Source organism: Monodon monoceros, unplaced genomic scaffold (genome assembly GCF_005190385.1).
Source record: "Monodon monoceros isolate NGI ecotype Baffin Bay Population unplaced genomic scaffold, NGI_Narwhal_1 Super_Scaffold_5, whole genome shotgun sequence".
NCBI classification, from domain to species: Eukaryota; Metazoa; Chordata; class Mammalia; order Artiodactyla; family Monodontidae; genus Monodon; species Monodon monoceros.
This window is the reverse complement of record NW_021703782.1, coordinates 28,527,458-28,553,934: the sequence shown is the minus strand read 5'-3', so window position 1 is coordinate 28,553,934 and position 26,477 is coordinate 28,527,458. Positions and strand designations below refer to the sequence as shown.

Below are 26,477 nucleotides of genomic sequence, written 5' to 3'. Positions count from 1 at the left end.
CAAAACAAGGGGGGTGCAGGGGAGCCTATGAGTCTGTCAGCAAATCAATAATGAACTTTCACATAAAATCTCCTAATCTTAAAATTCACTTTATTTGAAGCTATATTCAGCCAAATGAAACACAACCTCAGGCCACCGGTTTGCAACCTCTGACTTTTGCTGGATTTTATAGTAGGGAGCCCCACATTTGAGTGTGTGTGGAGTCTTACGTTCATGGACAAAGTGTCGCAATATAAGAGCTGTTTTAAATTGATTCCCCGTTACAGTATTCATCCACAGAGGAAAGAAACTGAAACAAAATCTGGTCCACAGGCTGGATGAGCACACATTTTTACAGTTAATTATTTAGCCTCTAGTATGGACCACTGGTAGAAAGAAACACTTTATTAGGCTTAACACCTTAGCAGGTCTACAAACATGCTGAGTCAGGTATTCTCAGGTTTCCCAAATTCCACAGACGGGGATTTTAACCCACCTGCCACTCCCGGCGCCATCGTCCTGATCGGAGCCCCAGCATTGTCCTTGTGGGTGTTTTGTGGGCTCAGCTGGCGCACGGGGAGCCCCCTCACAAGTGTAGCACTCTGGACAATCCCATTGCCACATACTTTCCTGGAGTGCTGTTCACCATCTCAGAAACTCTTGTTATACAGCAGTGACCCAGGGGAAGGTGCAGTCTATTCATCTTTAAGCAAAAATCAACTGCAAACCACGATCTCCAGCGGTCTGAGGGCCACCCTTGGCCGAGGGACGAGGGTTCTCCTTGGACTGTGCTGTGTTTTACTGCCCATCTACCCCTTAGGAAGATCCTTCCTTTTATTTAAAGACAGATTGCTACGCTGGGTGCAAACCCAGATGTCTATTATGGCAGATTGGAAACAACGGATAAATGCCCAGAAAAAAAGACAGGAAGGAGAGTACCTAACACGATAGCTGAGGTTGGGTGGATTGGATGGGTGTAACATGTTTCGACTGCTTTTATAATTAGGAACATATATAGGAGGTGCAGCTCCATGCATCTCAGGGAAGGGTGGCTGTTTCCAGACCAGAATTTTGAATTCCGGGTGGTGTGGGTTCTTGCCTGGTCCCAGTTTGGCTTTCCCTTTTTTTTTTCTTCCATTAATTTGCACTTTGTTTTTTGGTGTCTAGATTTTTTTTTAAGAGGAAATATTACAACCTTTAGTATTTTACCATTATCCTGTGGTTTTTGTAAGGAGACAAAGAAAGTCATTTCGATGTCTGTGAATATAGTACGTCATCCCTGTTAGAGCCCACAACCTACCTAAAAGTTCACCTCTCATCTTTGCTTTGAGGGGCAAAATATGGGGTAAAGGCTGAGAGCACAGATTCAGGAGTCCCCACTCTGCCACCTAGCTGGATGAACTAGCCACCAGTTTAACAGCCCTGGGCCTCACTTTCCCTGTTTGTTAAATGGGCTGAATATAGTGCTATTCACGGGATGGTGATGAGGGTCGGATGGGTGATGTAAATGATGTCCTTAGAGCATTGCCTGCACACAGTAAGCACCATGTGTTTGCCACAGTCGGCATCCTTGCTTGCATCCTGTGGACCACTCTCTGAGTCCCGGGGAAACATGGAGGTTTCCGTGGAGGCTCCTCTTGTGACCCACCCCCACCCCCCAGGAGCAGATGTTGGGGCGTCAGCAATGGCAAATGTGGCAGGGTACGCTTGAGAGTCACTTTTAGGAACAGCCACCATTTACTCCTCGGTATGTGTAGCAGCACAGTAATTTTACATCCCTGAGATGGGGATGTTCCTGCAGGAAACCTGGACTCCGCAAGGTTAAGCAACATACTAATTAGTGCAGAGCAGAGATCCAGACCAAAACAGAAATATCTGCCTTCAGGGCTCGATCAGGGGATCAGGGCTTCTTCGGTGCTGATTCCTCACCAGCCAGGGATGGTCCTTTCCCCCAGTGAGCTCACGTGCTTTGTGGCAGGCATGGGTCGCCTTCCGCGGGGTCACCCAGAGCCCCGTTGCCTTCAGCAGAGTTTTCCCCAGCTCTGTGTTCAGCGAGACGTGCGTTTTCGCTTGCCTTTGTCATTCCCTCAAACGGCTCTAGACCTCAGCTTTCTGAGTCGCCAGAAAGGGAGGAGTTGGCTGCCAAGCATTTCTAACCACCCTCTATCTTTTTTTTTTTTTTAATAAATCCCCAAATAAATAACTGCTTGGGATTTGGGGACACCCAGCACTGGAACCTGATTCTTGAAAATGATCGTGAAATCCCAGTGCATCCCTGGAGAATGCATCGCAGAGGACTTGTGGGCGGTTGCCTCAAGGAGCAGGCTCTACCTGCAGAGAAAGCCAAGAAAGTAGATTTATGTGCAGTCATAACCTGGATCATCTGCAGGAAGAGACTGTCCACAACCCGGTACAATGGGTGAGGGGAACGGGAAGAGGGTAATTTATACTTAGGGGCATCTTATCACCATTTCCTTTCAATGTCATTGTCTCCTCCGTATTTACCACTGTTTCTCACCAGAGTGTTAACAGCACCAGCATTTTGGGTGGGTGGAACTTCCTGTCCTTGGAGGATGCGAGGACCCCCAAGTGTCTAATTTCTAAGGTATTCCCTCCCCCATTCATTGTGGAAACCAAAAAAACTGCCTCTACACCTTTCCTAACACCCCTTAGGGTGTTGCCACCCTCAGTCCTACCCACCCCACGTGGATCCTAAGCACAGTCATGGGGAGAAGTCTGCATCTGGGACAGCAGGGAGGTTGGCCTTAAATTGCCTTGCTATGCCATTTGGTTTCTAAGGGCCAAATTAGCAAGAAATGTTCCCTGTGTTTTCACCTTTAATCAGTTGGCAAGTCTAGGAACGTATTTTTAAACATTTGTTAGAGGTAAGCCATGGAGCTTTCTCTTCTGGAAATAGAACCAAAGTCATCTTGTTCTTCTGCCTGATCCAGGTGTTGGTACATCCCAGGGTTTCATCTGTTCACTCTTAACCCCCTCCCAGTGGGTAGTGTCATCTTTGCCTTTGACTTCAACTGTTGACACGTACTGAGGACTTTCCAACCCTCCCTCCATCCCTCATCTCCTTCTAGAAGCCCACACCTGCGTGTCCATAGATCTTTTTTTTTTTTTAATTTAATTTATTTATTTTTGGCTGTATTGGGTCTTCGTTGCTGCGTGTGGGCTTTCTCTAGTTGCAGCGAGCGGGGGCTACTTTTTGTTGCAGTGCACAGACTTCTCATTGCTGTGGCTTCTCTTGTTGTGGAGCACGGGCTCTAGGCGTGCAGGCTTCAGTAGTTGTGGCACACGGGCTCAGTAGTTGTGGCTCACGGGCCCTAGAGCACAGTCTTAGTACTTGTGGCACATGGGCTTAGTTGCTCTGCGGCATGTGGGATCTTCCCAGACCAGGGCTCGAACCCGTGTCCCCTGCATTGGCAGGTGGGTTCTTAACCACTGCGCCACCAGGGAAGCCCATGTCCATAGATCTGCTCTCCATCTGATGATTCACAAACTTGATGTGTTTAAAAGTCTATTCCTCATCTTCCTCTCTAGTCCTTCCTTAGTGAATGCATGACTCTTTCCAATCACGGAAATCAGAAATTTGGTAAAAAAGAAAAAAAAAGTCATCGTGTTGACCAGCTTGGGACAGCAGAGGGTGGGCCGGAGGAAACTGAGAGAAGATTTTGATCCTTTGAGCAGGGGGCTGACTTCGGGGAAGTGAGACCCTTGCAGCCAGCACACCTGGGCAGGTGGGGGGAGAGGGTGGCCAAGCTGGGGCTTGTGAGGGTAGGAAGAACACAGTCCATCTTCCTCTCTGATCCAGTTCAACAGGAGATGATTTGGGGGCAGTGGCATGTTGAGGCCCCAGGTACTGTCTGGGAGAGCCCCCCATACACATCTCTCCCCAACTGCGTGTCCAGTGCCATCCACATTCGGGGTTTGAAATCAGCCGTGGTGGTGGTATTTCCACCACAAGAATCAGCAAACACTACAGATCAGGCCTTTCCCACCCCCGCCCTAAGCCCCCTGCAATGAGCTGGTTTTCCAGCACACCATTGCTACGGGGTCTCTGGAGGCTCCCACAGTTCCACCTTGCATTGTAGGCACCACCTTCTTATAAAGAGGAGCTGCACCCTCTACTGTCCCCGGTGCTCACCCCCACTACTAAACAAAGCCCCCTCCGGCCCTCCAAACCTGCCCAAGAACTGTGTTGTTACTTAGCCAAACCACTTCTCCTTCTCCTAGAGAAAGGAGGGGTGCGTGTTGTGACAGGCGGGGAGGTCTTGCACTTAGATTTTGCATTGGCATCCATTTTTACTATCACTGCAAGATCCATTCTCATCTGATTTTAAAATACTACTTTCAAGGGGGTTTGGGGAGTTGGCTTATTTTTATTTTGTTTGATTGTCCTTCTAATCAGCTTTTCTGTAAACTGATATTAAAAGTAGTTGCTTTTCCTAAGCCTGAGACTAGACAGTGAAGAAACATGCCCAGGAATATTTTGAAAAATAGGACAAAGTTGGGAGTTTGCCCAGAATTTAAAATTCACCACAAGTAAACTGCATTTGCATAATTAAGAGTTGCTGCTCCCATCCTGCTGGGTCTAATTGCATCCTGCCACGTGTGGAAAGCCATGTCATCTCTCCATGCTCTTATCTGGCTTTCCCAGATTGGAGATGGTCCTCCCTGTCAATCTGCTGACGTTTAGTTACCTTTGCAGATGAGAAAGTGAAAGCTAAATTGCCAGGGGGCAAAAGGTGCTGGAAGAAAGGAAACTAGAAACCCAAATTAACCAGGCCTTCAAAAAAGCAATGCAGTTTCCAAATAATACGTGTTTAAAAGATAGTCACAGTATCTACTATAGGCCAAGAACTGTTCTAGGCCCCAAAGAGACCACAGCGAACAAAAGAGGCAAGACCAGCCAATAAACAAATAAGAAAATGCCAGATAGGTCAGGGGGTGGCAAACAATGGCCACAGAGCCAAAACCAGCCCATCGCCTGTTTTTGTAAATAAAGTTTTATTGGAGCACAGCTACACCCCTCCATTTACTCCTGTGTCTGGCTGGTTTCTAGACACGTATGTGGCAGTCACAACAGAGACCACCTGGTCCTTTACAGAAAGGTTTGCTGCCCCCTGGTGTAAGTGTAGGGGATTCAAATGGGCTGAAATGAGAGAAAGTAAGGGGATGGCAGGTGGTGGCTGCTTTCCACTTACGGGTGTGGGGATGCCTCTCTGATGGTGACGTTTAAACCAACACCCAAAGGCAAGAAAGAGGAGCCAACCGGAGGAAGGGCTGGGAGAAGGCAGAGGGAATGAGTGAAAAGGGCCTGAGGCGGTAAAGAGTCAGGTGTGTTCTAGGAAATAGATCAAAAAGGAGGGGGTGATGGGGTTAGCAGCGGAGTCTGAGTGCGGTCTTTGGGGCAGAAAATGATGCCCGAGGAGATCTGATCTGAAAGATAGGCCCAGCTTTACAGATCTTGGTAAGGTGATTGGGTATTGGTCCAAGTGCGTTAAGTAAGTAGGTTAGGAATTTCCCTCTGCTCAGACCGGGAGACCAGATAGAAGGTGGTCTTGGCAGCCAGGTGAGATAGGACAGCTGCTTGGACCAGAGCTGTCCAGGCTCAGTTACTTTGTGAGCTTTGGGCAAGAATACAAACGGGAGCTCACTTTCCTGTGTAAATATTTAAAGTGTATAGTTAAAGCTAACGGGGAAATATGTGCTCTAGCCTCCCACTCTCACAAATGCACCTTTGTGAGCACCTGGAAGCCCAGGTTCTGGTTTAGGATTCTGATTCCTCGGGATTCACTGCTGCTTCCCCGCAGCTTCCCAGCCCGCTTGCAAGAGGCCTCACCACGTCCCAGCCACATCCGCCAGCCTTTGGGGGAGAGGGGGACAGGACACGAGAATATTTCAACGCATGAGCCAAGACTTGGGTAACAAAGAACCCTCCACTCCCTCCGGCAGTGTCCCTGCTCATGCTTCCCCGGCCCAGCCAGTGAGGACCTGACCAGCCCAGGCACAGGGAGGGCCTTAGAGCTTCTGTTAAATATAGACCACGGATGGACTTCAGTGCTCCCCTTCCAAAGAAATCGATATCCTACCACCTTCTAGAGCCAGCCAAGAGCACACTCCGTACCTTCCTCTGCCCCTGTCCGCATCAAAACCATAGTCTGCCTTGGAGAGCACACACTCAGGCTGATACAAGCTGCCTTCCCGGGGACCCCGGTCTGGATGCGTCCCTGCTGCGACATCTAATGGTGAAAAGTGGAAACGCATCACCCACCAGGAGGGAAGAGATTTCAGAAACTTCTGTCTCAGGTTGCTATATCAAATTCAGTTGTGTTCAGATTCTCCAAAGTTCTTAGTGAGCACGAAGAGGGGTCATCCCCGAGGACGAGGTTAAATTTCCTTAGACAGGAAATCTCGAGTATATCTTGCTTTTCCTTGCCTTTCAAGATAATGGTGGATTCTGTCAGTCTTGATGGAGAGCAGTTTCCTGGCTCATCTTCCCAAGGGCAAGGTGAAGGGTGAATGAGTCCATCCCAGCCCAGGCCAGCAGGTCCTGGTGGAAGGGGAAAGGAAGGGCCAGAAGATGTGCAAAGGCCCTGGGCAGAGGGCAGGAACGTGGGATGGCTTGCAACCCCTGTACCCCTTTCTTTGGCCTGCGAATTATTTTTCTCATCTGCCCGCCATTCACCTCCACTTGAAAGGTGAGAATGCACATGTGTTCGTATGATCGTCTGGAATTGAGGACATTGTAAAAGCCGAGCTGTCAGTCCAGTGAAGCAGTATTTTCTTGGACAAAAGATTTCCTGAGGACAGTTATTACTGGGGAAACAACATGTGAGCTAGTGATGGGTTCTGAGATGAGCACAGCCCCTCCAGATGAAGGCTCAATCTGCAATTTCATAAAAAAAAAAAAACTTGAAGCCTCCCTGGGGCTCCCCGAGGACGTGGAGCCTGTTAACATGGGCCAGCAATCCAACTCATTTGCTTAGGAAAAATGAGGTGCCGAAATGTGCCTTTTGTCCATGCAAATCCAGAGCAGGGGGGCCCCTTCTCATTCTACTTGCCTTTATCGTAGCAATGTCTTATAAATCTTACTTTAAATCGGGACCCTGCACTAACTGGGAAGTGTCTTCTGAGTGGGACAAACTGGAAATGGCCCTCCTTGGATATTCACAGTGCTTGTAACTCAAGACATCCCCACTTTGAGATTCTGCTCTCGATCTGCAAATCCTTGTTTACCGCTCCCTGCTCCCCAGTCCCCTACTGAGAAACCCACCACCTCCCTTTCACTGACAGCAGTGGTAGAAAAGAGACCTGGTGGTGAGTTCTGTCTTTGCCTTGGGCAAGTGCCTCGGCCACTCTGAGCCTTGGTTTCCACATCTGAAACAGAGAACGACCACATTAACCACAAAGGTTTCTTTGAGGTTTAATAAGGGATGTGAGTGAAAAGACAGCATAAGCTGGAAGATACAAATGTGGAAGTTACTCCTGCAGACAGGAAATGCATCTGTCACAACTCCTCCATTCGTGAAAGAATAATTCATGACCCTTCCAGGGGTACTGCAGTGGGCGTATAGCAGAGGAAAGAGACTGGCTCAACCCCAACTTTAGCAAAGACAAGTGGGGATTTATAGCCGAGGAGCAAGGGTGGGGGGAGGTCAGTGGGTGGAAAATTGCTAAGAGGAAACCCAAAGGTTGGGAGGCTTCTTGCTGGATTGAGTGCTTTAGATTCTCTTATGAGATGGTCAGCCGGTTGTGGCCACAAGAGGAGACAGAGGGGAGGCTCAGGGCAAAACATAGCTTTTTATATCATAGGTCCCAGAGAGACAGGGGTTAGAGCGTTGTCACAGAGCTCAGACTCAAGCCAGGGGCAAGCTGCAAGCCCCCGTGGCAAGTGCCTTTGCTAGGGATCAGGGTGGTACATGAGGAAAGGCAGGGGGAGCGGGGGGCAGTGTCACTGGTGTGTTTGAATGTCACGGGGTCACCCTTGGGAGGGTAGGAAGGGGAACTTGTGGCTGAGCCCACCTTACACACCGGTGCACCTGGGCCGGCACTCACAGCCTGTTTGCGGGGATGTTGAGGCAGCGGGAAAATAGGAAGTTTTAAAGGTTATAATAGTCATCAGGATTCTTGCTGAAGGTGTGCCAGGGTGATCAGGTATCAAGGTTGGGCATGAAGAATTTGCTCAGATATCAGGGGTGGGGGATTTTCTGTAAACGTGACCCTGCAAGATTCTTGTTTAACCTGGACTAACCAGACCAAGGTCACAGCCCACTGTCACTGGCTTCTCTTCTCTCTTGCCTCCATTTCTGGGGCTGACCTGGGAAGCAGACAAACAGATTGCCAGCCACTGCCGGCCCGCCACTGCCCTGCGTGGAGTGGGGAGGAGTGAGCGGGGCTCTCAGGCTCAGGCGGCGCTGAGCAAAGTGGAGACATACCATCTGTCAGCTGCGTAGGGCAAGCCCACTTTGGTTCAGAGCTGCTGCTGGAAGCACGCAGGGTAGCACCTGTGTCCATCGGTTCCCTCGGTGCAAGTCTGCTCAGAGAGGAAGGGCCTGCGGGGACTCGTGCAGAAAGGACAGAAGTGCCCTCACTCCTTCACACAGGACAGACATGTTGGCCAAACTCACAGTGCCAGGACCAGGAAGGCACGAAACAGAAGAGAGCAGCGAGCGATTCACTGCGCAGTGCGTCCAGACCTAATGACGGGACTGAAGCTGGAAGCAGGTTTTCTGCCTTTGCACTGTGTCGGGAGAAGCAGATACTGGCTTCACACAAAGGAGCTGTGCGTGTTAGGTGGCTGTGGGTCATGAAATAGGTGGAGAAGTTTTTAATTTATTCGGTGAGGTACTCCTAGCGGAAGGGGATGCTTCCAGTTCAGACACTCAGCGTGAGGTGGGTGGAGGTGTAGCGGGCCCTGACTTAGAGGGAAGATAATGGGCTGGTTTCGGAGATTAAATTAGAATGAGAGATGGTAGATTTCTTTTAGGGGGTCATGGGCTCATCGGAGCAGTAGATGGCACGGGGGAGAATGCCAGCACCCCATTTCTTCATGCCTGCTCAGCAACACCCCAGTGAGTCACTGTCTCAGGATAGAACTTTTCAGCTTCTGTGCTGACTTGGGTAATAATTCAGGGAAATTGCTGGCAAGATACCCCAGCTTTTTCCACCCAATGCAGTGCTTGAGGTTAGAAAAAGAAACCAGATCACTGTCCCAACCATGGTTTCCAACCCTAGCCGACCCAATACTTTATAATGTACATATTGTGATGCCCCTTTACTCTCCCAAAATAAAATTCAAAGGGAACAATGTACCTACACAGGTAATTTTAAAAGATCAATAGAGGGACTTCCCTGGTGGTCCAGTGGTTAAGACTCACGTGCTCCCGACGCACGGGGCCCAGGTTCGACCCCTGGTTGGGGAACTAGATCCCGCGTGCCACAACTAAGAGCCGGTGTGCCGCAACTGAAGATCCCACATGCCACAACTAAGACCTGGCACAGCCAAATAAATAAATACTTTAAAAATACAAATAAAATAAAAGATCAATAGAGTGCCCTAACTATAATATAACAAAGGCATCGAAGGAATATATATAGTATAATAGAATGTGTATGTAAATGCGGAGCACAGGCAAAGAGGAGACATTGTGAAATTGGCAGATACTTGGACCCATCTGCAGAATCACTGAATGTAACACCTACAGATGCCACGGATGTGGGAGGGATGGCAACTCAAATACAGCAGCAACAGGCTGACGTTTCAGAAGTGGGGATCACAGCTCCTGAAAGATTAGGAAAAAAACCCATGTATATATAATTCCACCAGCGTATAAAATAGTTGCGTTCTTGGGAAACTCACTATGTATTAAACCAAGCCCTCCCAAAACCCTCTGGGTCATATGTAAAATGCAATTAAGGCCTAAGCTCAGATGATCATAAACAAGGTTTTTCTCTTATGTAAATGCTCAGCAGACACTCAGAAGTCAGGCAGACTCAAGAGAGTTCTTACCGCTCAGGACATTGTATGTACACGTCAGTACCCCTAGCACCCACCTACCCACCACCAGCAGTATCCCCCAACGCTGAGAACTAAAGCTGCTACCGTCCATTTCCAAAATGCCAGCTAGGGGACAGTGTTGCCCCTGCTGAGAAAGAGGGGTCAGAGTTTACCAAGAGAAAATGGGGGTGGGAACTCGGGAGAGCCGTGTTTGTTACTGAGCACGCACCCGTCCTTGGTCGTGGAAAAAGTAACGGTGGCTCAACTGGAAGAGATCAGCAGTAAATCAGCGCCTCCCAGGATTTGGGCCTGGAAGCAGTGGTCCGGCCAGGTATGAGATCACACTGAAAGGGAAAGGCAGACACTTGCCTCCGAAACGCTCTTGCGTGGGTCACCCCCTGAGTACATCATTTACACAACACCTCTTTATTGGGCATCCTACCTGTGCCAGGTGCTGGGGATACCGTCTCTCCCCTCACGGTTTGGCCCTTGAGTCTAAAGGAGAAGAGTCTCACATGATTACCCTACAGTCTAGTGGGGTGACGATGGAGAGCCACACGTGCGCTTGAGCCTGCCTGTGAGGAAACCTCCTGGAGAGGCCAGAGCAAGATAGGTCTCCTGGGATGCGTGGAAGTTAACAAGCTAAAGCAAGGGGGATCATCGTGGGTAGGGGAGAAGGGCTCGACCTCAGGCTGCAAGCCACAGCTCTGACAGGCTGTTATTACTGGGTTAGGAGCTGGGAAGCGGGTCGGGTGTGTGAGTCTGGGATGGAGCCAGGGTGGCATGATCAATGCCCCCCCCCCCCACGTAGCCCTTGAGGTGGGTTCTCTGGGGGCATAGAGCACCTCCGCAACACCATCCCTTCAAAAGCACCCATGTTATATTTGATGTCACACTGTTCGCATGTCTGTGTCCCCCCAAAACTGCGGATCTGGGGCGGGTGTAGACCTTCCCGTTCCAGCACACGGGAGGTCCTCCATAAATGTTTGATGATGAATGTGTGAATTATCCAGGGCTGCGGAGACTCCTGCTTCTCCCCTGTAGGGCTGAGAAAGAAGAAAGCGGAAAGGTTGTCATGGCCCCCAGGCCCCTCCCCGCATTTAGCTTTGTGCCACGTGATGCCCTTCTTCTCATCATCTCGTACCTTCAGAGCGTCGTAAAGGAACAAGACCCCTCCACACAGAAGGAGGAGGTGACCTGGCCAGTCTAACGGGGCTGACCCCGTTTCACTTTTAAATGGACCACTTGGCAGGAATTGCTCCATCCAATTCATTGTGCATCAAAATGCAATGGAGGTAGGCAAATCCACTGAGACAGAGCACATCGGTGGTTGCCAACAGCCGGGCAGAGAGGGGCCTGGGAAGTGGCTGCTCATGGGCACAGAGTTTCCTTGTGGGGGGATGAAAACACTCTGGGACCAGATAGCAGTGATGGTTGTACAACATTGTACATGCACCAAAAGCCTCTGAATGGTTCATTTTAAAATGGTGAATTGTATGTTTATTTTACATTTAAAGTTTTTTAATGCAGTGGGGACAGAACAGACTGTATCTGCCACGTGGGTAGAAATTGCAGGTTGGGGTACAAACTTCCAGTTATAAGTTAAATTAGTCTTGGGGATGTAACGTACAGCATGGTGACTGTACCGCACATCTGAAAGTTGATGAGAATAGATCTTTAAAATTCTCATCACAAGGAAAAAAATTGTTACTATGTGTGGTGATGGATGGTAACTAGACTTACTGTGGTGATAATTTCACAATATATACAGACATCAAATCATTTACATTGTACACCTGAAACTAATATAACGTTATAGGTCACTTACAACCTCAATTTTTTTAAAAAGGCAAAGAAAACTCACAGACCGGAAGGATGCAGCAGCGGTCCTGAACCGTGGGAATCAGCGTGTGCCTTTTGCTCAGGGGCTGCACTTCTCCTGTGACTAACAGTGCCTCTCTCATCTATATTCAGGACACGCACCGAGGACTCTTCATCCAGCAACTGAGACCCACACAGAACCTGCAGCCGAGAATCAAGCTGAAGCTATTCGGCCACTCGGGGTCTGGGAAGACCACCCTGGTGGAATCTCTCAAGTGTGGGCTGCTGAGGAGCTTCTTCCGAAGACGCCGGCCCCGGCTGTCCTCCACCAACTCCACCCGGTTCCCACCCTCACCCCTGGCCTCCAAGCCGGCAGGTAGGCACCCCACCAGCCCCTGTCTCTCCACTGGGTACTTCCAAGGTCAAGGTCTGGGAGGAGGTGTGGCTTTGTTTGGAGCACTTGGCCTGAGGCTGACCAGTTCCCGCCGCCTTGGTGGCTTCCAGGTGTGGTCCTCCCGGCTCTTGGCCAGTGAGCGCACCCTGCCCTGGTGCTAGCGAGGCAAGGGCCTCACTGAAATCACGGTCCGCAATCATGAACGTGCAAAATGGCACAATCGTGTTCTGCTCAGGGACTCTGCCCTTGAAGACACAAAGAGCTTGTTTGGACTGACATAGGTTCAAGGTTGCACAGATGGACGGGTCCTCACCCCTTATGCTTTCTTCTTGGAATGCTGTGGGCACATCCAGGAATGCGAGAGCACAGAGCCACAAAACTGGGTGCACGGGGAAGCCTGTCCTCGTGTATCTGGAAGTGGGGTGGTGGCTTTGAAAGGCTCCTTTATGGCTTTTCAGTCAGCCCGTCTGTTCACCTGGACCCTAGTCGGGAAGACGGTTTTGCCGTCTGCCTCCACCTCCCACAGACGCGATTATCAACGGGTTCACACCCGGAACTCCAGGGTGGCCTGTCCCTCCCCGGGGAGAAACACCTGCAGCGAGCAAGAGGAAGTGGTGCAGTCTGGGGTGTCATTTTTCCTAAACCCACCCTTGAAATTAAGGTTTTCAAAGGTAAGAATAGAGACCTTCAGAGAGTTTCCTAAACAATGTCAGTGTTGAAGCTCTGTGCCTCAGACTCACTTTCTGTACATATTACGAAGGTGTCATATCTGTTCCCTAGGATGAAAACAAATGTTTTAAAGTTTGTGTTTCTATGTAATTTCTGTCTCCGTGAGGAAGGATGTCTGGGCAGCATTAGCTGGAGTGAGGGACAGCTGACCGAGATCTGCACGCCCCTTTCAACTTCTCCCCTCCGAACACAGCAATAGAATTGAAACTTGGGGAAGAAGTGTAACCAAAATGGATATACAATTAGAATGATTACAATATTGCTAACACGTGTTGCTAATGCGTACTGAGTACTAATTACGTGCCAGGAGCTGGGCAGAATGTGGTACGTGTGACACCTCATTTAATCCACGTGACAGACTTATTGGCATTTTTACCACCCTTTTGCTGAAGCCTTGAGGGGTCAAGTAGACTGCCCGGAGTCACACAGCTGGTGATTCATGAAGTGTCTGGCTTCTGAGCCAGGGCTTATTAATGATACTTATAACTCCGTCTGCCTTGGGGCATATTTGTGCTCATGTTTTCCATTTTCCACTGTAATTTTGCTCAATTTCAGTATGTAAGATAGGTCCACCCCTTCTCAGAAGCCAATAGTTTTCCAGGTTTCATGATTAAGTTGAGCCTCTTATGTGTGGGCCAGACCAGTATTGCTTCAAGGTTCAAAGTGAGCTTCTCTAGCAGTTCCTCGTGTCACCCCTAGAGGGAACCAGCTCTCTCCTGCTGTGGGTTAAGGTCACTCCAATCTGACTGGGGGGGCGGGGCGGGGCGGGGCGGGGGACAGAGAGACAGAGACAAAGAGCAGAGACAGAGAAAGACAAAGAGATGAGAGCTATCCAGATCTGTGACCTGGGATTTTTATAAGTCGTATTGGATATGAATTTATGCCTCAGGAGCCCGTGGGCTAACCTGAAGCAGCCACATATCAAGTGACATCTGGGTTCCCCTGGAGGGAGAATGGCTCAACCCTCACCCCTCAGAAGTAATATCTCCATTCATCTTCCTTCTGGTCAATTTCCCACATCTGGACGAATCCAGAAGTAGATTCTTGATAAAATGCAGCTCAGGATGGCTGCCTTGTCAGCAAATCTCACTGTGTCCTTCAGCCAGGGCTTCGAGAGACTCGGGTCATGGGGCTGACTGACACAAGATTCTCTCGAGGACACAACAGGTGCTCTGGACCAGGAGAACCTCCCCACTACACTCAGCAGAGAGAAAAGTAATTCGAGGCGCTGGGAAATAAGGTCAGAGGTCAGCAGCCTGGTGAGCTGCAGCGTTCTGTGTAGTATGAGGGGAAGGAGAAACATTGAATTAGCTTCCAACGTGTAAAAGTCAAGATGTCTGGACTTCCCTGATGGCACAGTGGTTAAGAATCCGCCTGCCAATGCAGGGGGCACGGGTTCGAGCCCTGGTCCGGGAAGATCCCACATGCCGCGGAGCGACTAAGGCCTTGCGCCACAACTACTGAGCCTGCGCTCTAGAGCCCGCGAGCCACAACTACTGAGCCCTCGAGCCTAGAGCCCGTGTTCCTCAACAAGGGAAGCCACTGCAATGAGAAGCCCGCGTGCAGCAACGAAGACCCAATGCAGCCAAAAATAAATAAATAAATAAAATCAAGAGGTCTCACTTAAAAAGTTGGCTATTTGGTTTCTTGTAACAAGTTGGTAGCTCTGGCCACACTGGATTCACATTTCTGCCTGGAGCCGGTTAGTGGAGAGGAGGAGCTACCCCATGTAGAGGGGCCCAGGCTCTGCCTTTCACCCTGTCTCACACAGCGCCCTAACTCCAGGCGGGAGAGCTCAGGAGCAGACCCCTCCACGCCCGTGTCCGAAGGTTTGCCCTGTGGCAGAAATGACATTTCAGGAGTGCATTGGAGTGTGTGACCCCTGGACTAAGGACACACCTAGTTCATCCCAGAGCTGTCTGGCCTGGGCAAGGATGGAAGAGGCCCGCGCTGCTTCATGCCCAGGTGGCCGGTCTGCTCCAAGGGGGTGGGTGAAGTTTCTATCCAGACAACCCCTGCAGGTGACAAGATTCGTCCTCAGTTAATTCTAGTCCTGCCTGAGGCTGGGAAGAGCCAGGAGGCTGTGTCTGCAGGAGGCTCCGGAGCAGGCCCTCCTCCTGCCCTACCCTGCCCAGTGCGGGGCGAGCACACCCTGGGCTGAGGGAGCGCAGCCGCTTGCAGGGCCTGGACCCCGCCAGTCCTCGACTGGGCCTGGCCCTAACAAAACAGCAGAAGGGAGTCCTGTGAAAAGCAGCTTGGCACAAATAGGAAGCGCCAGGAGGGCCACCTGCGGGAGACCCGGCCGGAGGCATCTGGCAGGCCCTAGGGGCCTCCTGTGCCGTAAGGGGAATGGACGGAGCAGCGTTTCTGTTAGGCACTTGAGGAAAGCCTACCCCGGAGTGTGGCCTCCAGGGAAGGAAATCCGTCTCCAGAAACAGCAGCATTGTCCCTTCACAGTGGCATTGCTAGTGCCTGGGGACCATGCTCTGCTGTGTCCTAGGCCAGAGCTCTGGACGCCCTTGACCTCTGCTAGAATGGTCAGGCCTTCTTCCTTTCCCTGGGAGAGGTGCCCACGTGGGCACATTTACATCACTCAGGCAGCAGGAAGGTCGTTTGCCTTTAGAAACTTGGCTTTGCGTTGCACTGGAGGCTAAAGGCTGAGCCACCAGCCAGGAGACAGGATGGGGTGGTGTGGGGACCTGGGGGCAGCCACTCACGGCACGTGGCTGCCACGCACACACTGCCTTGGTGGCCAGCTGAGTGCCACAGCTGTTGCACTGTGGTTCTGCGGTAGGAAGGAAACCTCCGGTGCCAGCGGAGGAGCGCGCAGCCAGGAAGATCACTGCAGGAGGCTGTTGCCTGCTCACCGGAGAGGAGCGTTTGCAGGAAGTCTCTTCTGACCTGGGTGCAAAAGCGGCTTCTCCCTCCGGGCCTGCCACTTTTTACCACTAGGGGCCAGTGGTTAGCAAAAAAGTTTTCCTCCTATGATTTTAATGTTTCCCTGTGAAATTGTTATTTTAATAATACCGTATACAAACTCTGTCCTAACCTTTCATCCTCCCAACAAAAACTGTCTGTGAGGTGCCGGAGTGCCTGTCATTTACCGAATCCATTCTGGTCTCCCTCGGCAAGCCCCAGCCCACAGTGCCACTAAGACAAAGCTTATTCCCAACAGGGGTCGTCCCCGGGTTTCCAGGCACAGGGAAATGGACAAACCCATTCTTGTAAAGTCGCATGGCTTTTCTCAGACTTGAACTAAAAATCTCTAAAGAAATACACTAAAATGTCCATCACATTGGCCTAGAGAGTTGAGTCATTTTGTTTTCTAATTTGCACTTCTGTTTGCCAAGTTTTCTACTTTTATAACCCGGGGCGGTGGGGAGCTCCAGTTTTCTCCTCCTCCCTGCCAACCCCTTGGATATTCCCATTGTCCTGTCCTCAGTCTGAAGTCTTTGGTCTTTAAACAAGGGTTACCTTTGTGTTTGGATCACGAAGTTTAAAAGTCAGGTGGCCCAGGTGAAATGGTCATTTCTTTAGTCTCTTGCAGTGACTGTCACTATTAACTCTGAACCAAAGGTACGAACTATATGGTGCGATTCGGTTCACTGAGCCCCTCCCTGGTGCACTCACGGAGCCTCCCCCTGTGCCCACCCGAGTTCTAGCCCTGAAGCGGAGAGGCCAGCTCTGCCTTCACAGTGCTGTCAGGGGTCTGTTGCGAGAGACGGGCAAAAGCCGGAAGGAGGTCAGGACCGAGGGCACACAGGGCACCGCTCCTGGCCCAGGGGACCCAAATGTGTTATTCAGCTGATTCCCCTGCCCCACCAAGTTCTACCGTTATTATTTATGTCATATTTTTAAAACTGATTCTTTTTATTTACTAAAAGACATAGGTTTGAAAGTAAAATCGCTAATGTCCTTACCATAAATGGAAAACCCATATCACTACTACCAATAAATAAAAATAAATGCAATGAACAGCAATATGATTAAAATCTAGCTATATACTGTTGCCCACTCCCTCTTTTTTTTTTTTTCTAGAAAGAGGAAGAACATGCTTCCATCTTTTTCTTTTTCTTTTTTTTTTTAATTGGGGTATAGTTTTTTACACTCCCTCTTTATTAAAAGGGAAGATTAGCAAGGATTGAAAACATGCTAAAAACTTAATGTCGCGCATTGAGACTTGCTAGTAGAGCAATTTAAAGACCTTCAAGGGGATTTATAAAGGAATGGCCTTCTCACTGTGTGATTCAGCATTACTTAATGCCATGCATTTTGCATTCAACCTAACAATCTCGTGTACCAGAGTGGTACTCATCTCACCTGTATCAGTCAGGGTCCTGGTGGAGATTTAATGAAAGTTCAAAGTCACAGGCACAATTCACAAGAACATACAAGAGACGGTGAAGCATCCGGAGGCTAGGAACAGAGGGGAGCCATTAGTTACCACCCCTGAGGCTGAAAGGGCAAGAGGAGGAAGTCAGGATCCTGGGAAAGCTGGAGCTCCAGGGGAGAAGCCTCCAGGGCGTCTAGGGTCAGAGACACAACTGCTATCAGAAAAGCAGCAGGCAGTGAGGAGGGAAAATATATACCTCGACCTTTCTCTCCTCCCAGCCTCTACAGTGCCTCCCATTGGTGGACCCTCACCGGAGGCAAATGGCAAGCAAGCCTAGGAGATGCAGTCCATGGGGTTAGCCTCTCGGGACACAGAGCAGCGCAGGAAAGGATGCGGGAGGTGAAGCAAACAATCAACACAGTGTCCCTGGGAAACATTGCTGCCCAGCATACGCGAGAGGCACATGCACAAAGCAGCCTGAAGCAGGGGTGGGGCAAGGGCAGAGGGCAAAGTCTGGGAAGGAGGGCAGGGGGCAAGGTCTAACGTGCTTGCTCTCTGGCCTGCAGTGTCCGTGAGCATCAACAACCTGTACCCGGGCTGTGAGAATGTGAACGTCAGGAGCCGCAGCATGATGTTCGAGCCGGGCCTCACCAAGGGGATGCTAGAGGTGTTCGGGGCCCCGTCCCACCACCCGCACTGCTCCGCCGATGACCAGTCCACAAAGGCCATCGACATCCAGAACGCCTATTTGAACGGTATGGCTCTCCCACCCCAAATGGGAAGGACCTCGAGTTTCCCCCGGGGAGCCTGGCCCAGCGGGCATCCATCACAGCCGCACAAAGGTTGGAAGAAGGGCCAGTGCAGAGTGATGTTGGGAGTGACCCAGGACTGAAGCATGGCTGGTTAACAGCCCCAAAAAGTAAAACTAAACCCCCTGGTGTCCCTAGCACCTGGCAAAGCACTGGGCACACAGAGGTGCTTAATAAATGACTTGAGTACATTAGTACATTTTTTAAAGTACTGCCGAACTTCTACTTGGATGGGAAATCTCATAAAATACGGTCCCACTAGCTTTTTGACATACTCCAGTTTGAAACACAAGGGCTGCTCCCCCGGAGCTCCCAGGGCCCCCAGCTGGGCCCAAGGCACTGGAACACAAGCCTCGTCGAGGCACGGTCCGGAGCAGGGATAGAGCAGTTTCTCTGAGGCTGAGTTCCCACGGCTGTGAGGATTTTATGAGCTCGTGTTTATTGAAGGTCCTAGTATAATGTCTAGCAGGGAGAGGCTCTCAAAAAGTGGAAATTGGGAGTATCTTCATGAAGGCCCTTTTATTATACTAAACCCAGTGAAAAACAGAATACTCAGGGTGTTTACCTAAAGCGGTGGTTCTTAGACTCCAGCGTACTACGCACAAATCCCCTGGAGGGCATGTGAAAACACAGACTTGCCAGCCCGCCCTCGAGCGTCTGATTCATCCCATCTGGGGAGTTTCTTGGTGATGCTGCTGCTGGGCCAGGGACCCTAATGAAATAGAATAAAAGTCCGTGTGCATTCTGCTCTCTTAAAAGCTGAGTGTTCTCTGAGCTGCCGGGAGCAAAGCTGGCCCCGCAGCATAGGGAGAGCAGAAGTGTGTCCTCAGCACCCATCACCCCTACCCTCATCCTTCGTCCTCCCCTGGCTTTATCCCCATCCCACGTCCCTCGCAGTGCTCCCCAAGCTCAAAGGGCCTATTTCTGTGTTCCAGAACTATTCACACTAAGGCCTTAGCTGCCAGACTTAGAGGGCCATGCTCCCCAGGAGCACCTGTGCTCTAGAAAAGCCCTATGGATCTTCCAAAATGACTCTCAACTGCAGAATTTCTGACACAGGATAAGCACCAAAGGGAAAAATTAGGGAAAGGGAGCCTGAAATCCTATAACATAAGTGGTCCTGCCTGGCTTCCCGGAGGCCAGTGGGTGGGTGGTCACTGACCTGGTGGGATGTGGCAGCGTAGAGGTGACTGTGTCCATGTGTCTGCACAGTCATTAGGAGGTTCCGGGTGCCTAGGAGCTCCAGGTCAGAATCTCACCCGTGACACTTGCGGGAAAAGCAGCTGCCCCCAGAGCTCCTGTGTGGGAGAGTGGGAGAGTAGCTGCCCCCCTACCCACACCCACAGCCTTCCTCCCCCCGCCCCTTCGGCCACCTCCCCAGCAGAGGTGGCCTCTTGGACCCAATTTCCTCACAGCTCCTCTTACATCCTTCCTGTGCAAAGCCACTCATCAATTACTGCGCCTTACACCTGTGCACAGCACCCTGCTCCCTTCTGACCGACCAAAACAGGTCTCTCCCTCACCTGTGGAAGGTGAATTTAGTGACCATTTAACCAAAATTAAGGTTACATTTCATAGTGAATATACCAATATTTGGGGGTGAAAAACATAATATATGTGTCCACGTACACCTTTCCATGTATGCTTATAGGCATGCATATACACACACGTGTGTGGGGTGTTGTGTGTGTGTGTGTGTGTGTGTGTGTGTACCACTCTGCGGTATTATAAGTAGATGTGTTAGAGATAGAGATACAGATACAATAATGAAGGCATTAAGGAAAATTGATAAGCAGATACAGATATAAGTAGGTTTATGGATATAGATATTATAAAAGGCATGGATGTAAAAACATAGACATAAGAAATAGGGAAATGTAAATATTCTGTATGTAGATCTATACTTAAGTAGATGCATAAATAAATAGATGAATGTCACTGTCCCTACTGGTCATCCCTAAAGTGCTGAGAAAAACTGTGATTGAAATTTGGTGGTGGTGTTTCACAATCGTAATCTTTCTTTTTCTTTTTCTCTGTAGGCGTTGGCGATTTCAGTGTGTGGGAGTTCTCTGGAAATCCTGTATACTTCTGCTGTTATGACTATTTTGCTGCAAATGATCCCACGTCCATCCATGTCATCGTTTTCAGTCTAGAAGAACCCTACGAGATCCAGCTGAATCAAGTGATTTTCTGGCTCAGTTTTCTGAAGTCTCTTGTCCCGGTTGAAGAACCCATAGGTAAGCCGAGGCGCCCCTCAGGGAGGGCGTGCCCTTCCTGCTGGCCTCGCACCCTGGTCATGCCCGGATCCAACAGCTTGTGGCCAACAGCTGCGGGCACCCTTGTTCCTCCTTCCTATCAGGAGATTTCCACTCTGGAAGTTTCCTAGGGCTCAGCTGTTTTTTTTGTTCTGCAAGGAGTTGTTTCATGATTGCATATTTCTACCACAAAGACTCAATTCTGAGCAGTTCCTTGAGAGCCATTTCTTGCTTTCTTTCTATATTTTAGGGCTGTGATCATTTTTGCTAGGTGCAAAGTGGAATACCTCTTTGACAGCTACTGTGCCTTACCTAATGGGTACATAATTAATAGAATGAGCTCTCCTTCGTTCTGTAGTTCCATCAAAAATGAAAGAAAAGGGGGCTTCCCTGGTGGCGCAGTGGTTGAGAGTCCGCCTGCCGATGCAGGGGACACGGGTTCATGCCCCGGTCTGGGAAGATCCCACATGCCGCGGAGCGGCTGGGCCCGTGAGCCATGGCCGCTGAGCCTGCACGTCCGGAGCCTGTGCTCCATAACGGGAGAGGCCACAACAGTGAGAGGCCCGCATACCGCAAAAAAAAAAAAAAAAAGAAAGAAAAGGAACCGTGTTAACTGAATGCATTATCTTAGCCTTATCCCTAAAGGAAAAGACAGCATGGACAGACTTATTTTCTTCTTTTCATACAAAAAAAGAAGCAGCCTTCCCTGATGAAATGCAAAACTCAGCAGTCATTTTTTTTTGAAAAACTTACAATAATAAAATAAATTGGGCTAATTCCCCTCAGGGTACCTCCAATTTTGCCTCTTTTTTTTTGTGGTACGCAGGCCTCTCACTGTTGTGGCCTCTCCCGTTGCGGAGCACAGGCTCCGGACACACAGGCTCAGCGGCCATGGCTCACGGGCCCAGCCGCTCCGCGGTATGTGGGATCTTCCCGGACCAGGGCACAAACCCGTGTCCCCTGCATCGGCAGGCGGACTCTCAACCACTGCACCATCAGGGAAGCCCTTGCCTCTTTCTTTCTCATTCTTTTTCATGTTTTCGTTTTAAACACGCCCATAAGTGAGAGGCTCTCTGCCTGTGTGAACTGCAGGAGTCTCCCTTCTGAGCCATCTTCAGCAGGCTTGCTCTGGTCTTATAAAGGGTGTCCCCCTGGTCAGAGGTTAGATCTCTCCTCACCATGCAAACAAGGCCTATTTGGAGGAAGATCTGAGAAGCTGCCTTATGCCCTGTGGTCGCTTCTACTCCACTTCTGAGCAATCTTCCCAGAGGCCCAGGAAATAGGTTCATTCCATTCTGGGCCAGGCCTAGGCCTTCCAGAGGTCACTCCTAGCAGCAGGCCTGGGGCCCTCGGGTCTGCGGGCAAAGTTGCGTGTCCACCTGGCGAGACGGCCCAGGCCTCAGGCAGAGCACGCAACCTCAGCTGGGCAGGATGGAGGACCCACCTGTGAAACGGCTTGCTCTCTGCCCTCAGCCTTTGGCGGCAAGCTGAAGAACCCACTCCGAGTTGTCCTGGTGGCCACCCACGCCGACATCATGAACATTCCTCGTCCAGCTGGAGGCGAGTTCGGATATGACAAAGACACCTCGTTGCTGAAGGAGGTCAGGAACAGGTAAGTCGGCTGCTGCATCTTCAGGGGTGGTACAGCCGAAGTCATGTGACCCAGAGAAAGGAATTAAAGAACTGAAAGGCCTCTTTGGCTTGGTCGAATTTTCTTTTACCAAAGCCACAAATACACGTAATAACAAATCAAACAGAAGTAAAGGGCACATAATAAAAATCAGCAGCCTTCTCACGTCTGTCCTCGCCCCCGAGTACCCCTGCCCAGAGGTAACTCCTTTTAGTTGTTTGATGTATTTTTTTTCAGCTCTAGGGAGGAATAATTGACAAGTGAAATTGTAAGATATTTAAACTGTATGAAGTGGCGATTTGATGTGTGTATATAATGTGAAAGGATCCTCTCCATCTTGTTAATTAACGTATCCGTCACCTCACCCATTTATCTTTTTTTTTTTTTTTTTTTTTGGTGAGAACATCCATCAGTATTTCTCAAAATGAAAGTTGCAACCTGCTAGTGGATCATGAAATTCATTTAGGAGTTCTTGGAGTGGAGGGGAGAAGGACATGATGGAAAGTATCAGAGTGTATTTTGTGTCAAGTATTTTTGGAAAACTTCTTTTTCACTTATAAATATGGATGTGCACAGAATCACAATGTAAACGTATCTATTTTTACTCAGTGTCTATCCCCAAAACAGTTTGAACCTGCAGTTCTATTTAATATGCTAGTAATGTGAATTCTTGGTTTATTAACTGACAACACTTCTCTGTTATCTTCCTGATGTGAGAAATAGGGCTTCTACTAATATTTTAGATCTAAGGTGTTATTTCATACTCATCCCTCTGTTCTCACTCCATCAACCTGCAGAAGCATCTCTTCTTCTGCCTTGTAAAGTGAGTGCATTAGGCCTCCCCTTTCCTGCATCGGGGGAAGCTGTTTCCCCCGTTTTGTGGAAGCTGGGGCGCCTGTCTGGACCCGGAGCAGGCGGTGTCCCCAGGCCTCCACCCCAGGGTGACGTTACAGAGTCCAGCCAACAGCAGGTGCGGGGTGTCTCTGCAAGGCCACCAGAACTTCCTTGCCTCCCACCAACCTTTTGGGCCAGCAGGAGCCTGGCCCTCTGTGGAAACACCCGGTGAGAGTGCTTCACTCTGAGGAGGTCACTGCTCTTTCCTTAGGTTTGGGAACGATCTTCACATTTCAAATAAGCTGTTCGTTCTGGATGCCGGGGCTTCTGGGTCTAAGGACATGAAGGTACTTCGAAATCACCTGCAAGAAATACGGAGCCAGATTGTTTCGGTGAGTATACCTGGGGAGGGCTGGACCCAGCCTTCCCCCGGACCATCCAGTGACCCGGGAGTTGGGCCTCTTTGTGTGGCCCTCTGACTTTGGTCTGGTTTTCATGGGACCCAGTACGCGGTGTCTGCATGGCCATGTTTTTATCCTGTTACCCTGGGGTAAGGAAGGAAGAGTAGAGAAACAAGGAGAGATGGCCGTGAGATGAAACGTTGTTATAGGCAAGGTTAGAGTGTATGAAATTCTGACAGTTTTGGTTGTTTGTTTAAAAGTAAAATTGTTTGTTAGAAATTACAAAAGCAATGCAAAAGTGACCTATTGTGAAATATTTGGGAAATGCAGGAAAGTAGGAAAACAGTCACCAACAAAATTCACTGAAGAGCATAAAATAATAGCTGTCCAAATGGAATAAGGTGGTGTTCCTGGATGGCAAGACTTTATTACTAAGTGTTTCATTTTCCCAAGTTATATAAACTTCATATAGCTCCAGTTAGCATCTGAATGGGGTTGAGGAGATTGGGTTTTTGTCTTAAAATTTCAATAGAAGAATAAATAAAACATGTTATAAAGGCTCTGTAATCAATAAACCAATAAATAACTGGAATAGATTAGTGAGTGTCAAAGTAAATCAGAACATCTGCAGAAATTTAATAGAGAACATAGACGTTATTTAAAGTTAATGGGGAAAATGTTTATTTAATAAATGATCTGGCACAACTGGCTGTCTGCCTAGAAGGAAATTAGGTTGAACTCCTGCTTACTACATAGCACAGAAATAGACTGTAGGCAGACTAAAGCTTTTAAATGTAAAAAATAAAGTAATATCTTGATGGAAATGCAAGATCATTTATTTTTAAAATCACTTAGAAGTGCTTTGAGAAACCTTTTCAGCCAAGTTAGAAAACCTCAGAAGTCTTCAAAGAAAATACACCAATATTTTGTCAAATACATTTGACAACATAGAAGATTTTTCTGGCCAATAAATTCCATAAACGAAGTTAAAAGGTGAGATAGATTGGGGAAAAAATATTCTCAATGCACCTGGCATATAAAAGGTTGCTATCCATAATATTCAAAAAGCTGTCTGAAATGGGTAAGAAATGGGCAAATATCCCAATGGAAAACTCCTAAAACAAAATGCTCCGGGGACTGTTCCTGCTTCTAAGCTCGAGTGTAACAAGGAGGACATGGCTCTCGCTCCCCTGCATGGCAGGTGCCGTCTTTAGTTATAACTCACCGTTTGCCTGATAGAAGTGCCGTGCTTACAATACCAGGCTCCAGTTCTAGACATGCTTTTGGAATTTTCAGGAACCCTCTCCTCTCTCGTGAAGCTTGACCCTCGCTTTCTAAAGGGGGGTACACTACGGCACAGTCAGTGGGCAGGGGGTAAGCCTGGAGGGCCTTGGAGAACCTGGTCACGGAAACCAGTGGGTGGCAATCGGGAACAGTGGTCTGTGGCTGGCTCAGCGCCTGCTCACCAGGTGGGATGAGGGCCTGTGCTCCCTGAAGAGTCTTGAGCTGGGGTGTGGCATGATGTCTGCTTCACATCCCGCACACCCCCAACTTCTGCGGTCAGGCAGATGAAGCTCACCAAGCAAACTGCCTTTATCCCTGGGAATACTGTTCGTTGAATAGGGAGTGGAATTTAGGGGGTGTAAAAGATGAGATTCGAGAAGGGACTGCCTGATTAATGATGCAGTGCAGGGTATGGCTCATGGCGTTTTTAACTAGGAAAGTGTGCTAATTGTGAGTCTGCGACATAGACTGATTTATTTAACCAAGTTAAGAGCTTAAAAACTCATTTCAAGCCAATTACCAAGAATTAATCAAATTTGAAATATTTCAACAGTAATCCCCATGAATACCTAATTTACTGGTAAAAAGCCATCTAATATTGATAATGATACTCTCTTTTCCTGTCTCTTTGTTCATAAAGCGGCCATCACCTGGCTGAAACCCTCACTCCAAGAGAGGGAGGGAGGAAAACATTAGGACTTAGTGAACGTTAGTTAATTGAGTCCACAATTCCAAAGCCATTTTTTGTGAATCCGTGACATCTATTTAAGACGAGCAGTGGAAATGAAAGCCTCTATAAAATTTTATATTTGTTAAATAGATTCTGCTTAAAGGCAACACTGAAAAAACAAAACTGCCCCAGTACTTAACCAAAAATCACTGGCGCATCCAAAGAATTACATGCAACAGTGCAGATGTGAGCGGCATCGTTTTTTGCCGGCTCCTCCTGAGTCCCCACAGCTGTGCGTTGACCTGCCTGTACTGCATGTTCTAGGTCTGCCCTCCAATGACTCACCTGTGTGAGAAAATCATCTCCACGCTGCCCTCCTGGAGGAAGCTCAACGGGCCCAACCAGCTGATGTCATTGCAGCAGTTTGTGTACGACGTGCAGGACCAGCTGAACCCCCTGGCCAGCGAGGTGGACCTCCGGCGCATCGCCCAGCAGCTCCACAGTGCCGGCGAGGTGAGGGCTCCAGCCCTGGCAAGGGTCTGGGAGGGGGCGCTGGGATGCATTTCCAGTGTCTGAAGGTGGGATGAGCTGCGGAGGCCGAGTGGCAACTGCCCACTACCCATGATGTTTCCAGACGTGCGACTATCACAGGAAGCCTCGAGTGATTCCCCGAACTGCGGTTCTTTGCTCTCCTGTTCACCTTAAGAGCTGTTGTTCTGTCTTGCTCTGGTCGGTTTGTTTTCCGGCTTCTCTCAGTTTGGGAGCACAGTTCCCGCTACACTGGGTGACTGGGCCTCTCCTCTCTCTCCCCGGGTCAGCTGATGCTTAGCTGTGATTCCTGCAGCCTTCAGGATCGCTGCTCTTCATGGAGTGTATCAGCTCCAAACAGACCTCTTGGGCTCACAGACAATCAAGAAATAGTAGTGACGTATCTTCAGGGAGAGAACGTGTGGAGACACTAAGACACGGCAAGCAGTGATCCCCGGAAATGACCAAGAGATAGGAATCTCTCTTCCTGGTTCAGCTCTGGGGTGCAGTTTGGGAACCCTGTTCTAATTGCTTCATATGCTGCCTGTCCCTCTCAACGGGGCATAGCCTTCACATTCTTCCATCATGTGAAATCAGGAGACAGTGTAAGCTAGTATGGGCTAAGACAGTTCTGAATATGAAAAACCAGAAGCAGTTCCAGGAATTTTGCAAACCAGAAGCTTCCCTGCCCAGTCTCAGGTGCCATGTGTGGCCCTTGGCCATGGATTACATAGGTTTGAAATTCTACTTGAATCAAGAAGCCAGCGGCCCTAAAAACTAGAGCCTCAAGCAGTGATTGTG

General features: G+C 49.3%; 1 protein-coding gene across 9 annotated transcripts in view; it reads left to right on the top strand.

Annotated features, from left to right (window-relative positions):
* Positions 1 to 26,477, top strand: part of DAPK1 (death associated protein kinase 1) — a 206,385-nt gene that overhangs the window by 168,427 nt on the left and 11,481 nt on the right. For all 9 annotated transcript variants that reach the window (XM_029201700.1, XM_029201701.1, XM_029201696.1 and 6 more), the window contains 6 exons: positions 11,963 to 12,185; positions 17,832 to 18,020; positions 20,114 to 20,311; positions 21,803 to 21,941; positions 23,065 to 23,185; positions 25,473 to 25,661. In XM_029201700.1, coding sequence (XP_029057533.1) covers positions 11,963 to 12,185; positions 17,832 to 18,020; positions 20,114 to 20,311; positions 21,803 to 21,941; positions 23,065 to 23,185; positions 25,473 to 25,661 — 1,059 coding nt within the window. The remainder of the gene's footprint in view (positions 1 to 11,962; positions 12,186 to 17,831; positions 18,021 to 20,113; positions 20,312 to 21,802; positions 21,942 to 23,064; positions 23,186 to 25,472; positions 25,662 to 26,477) is intronic.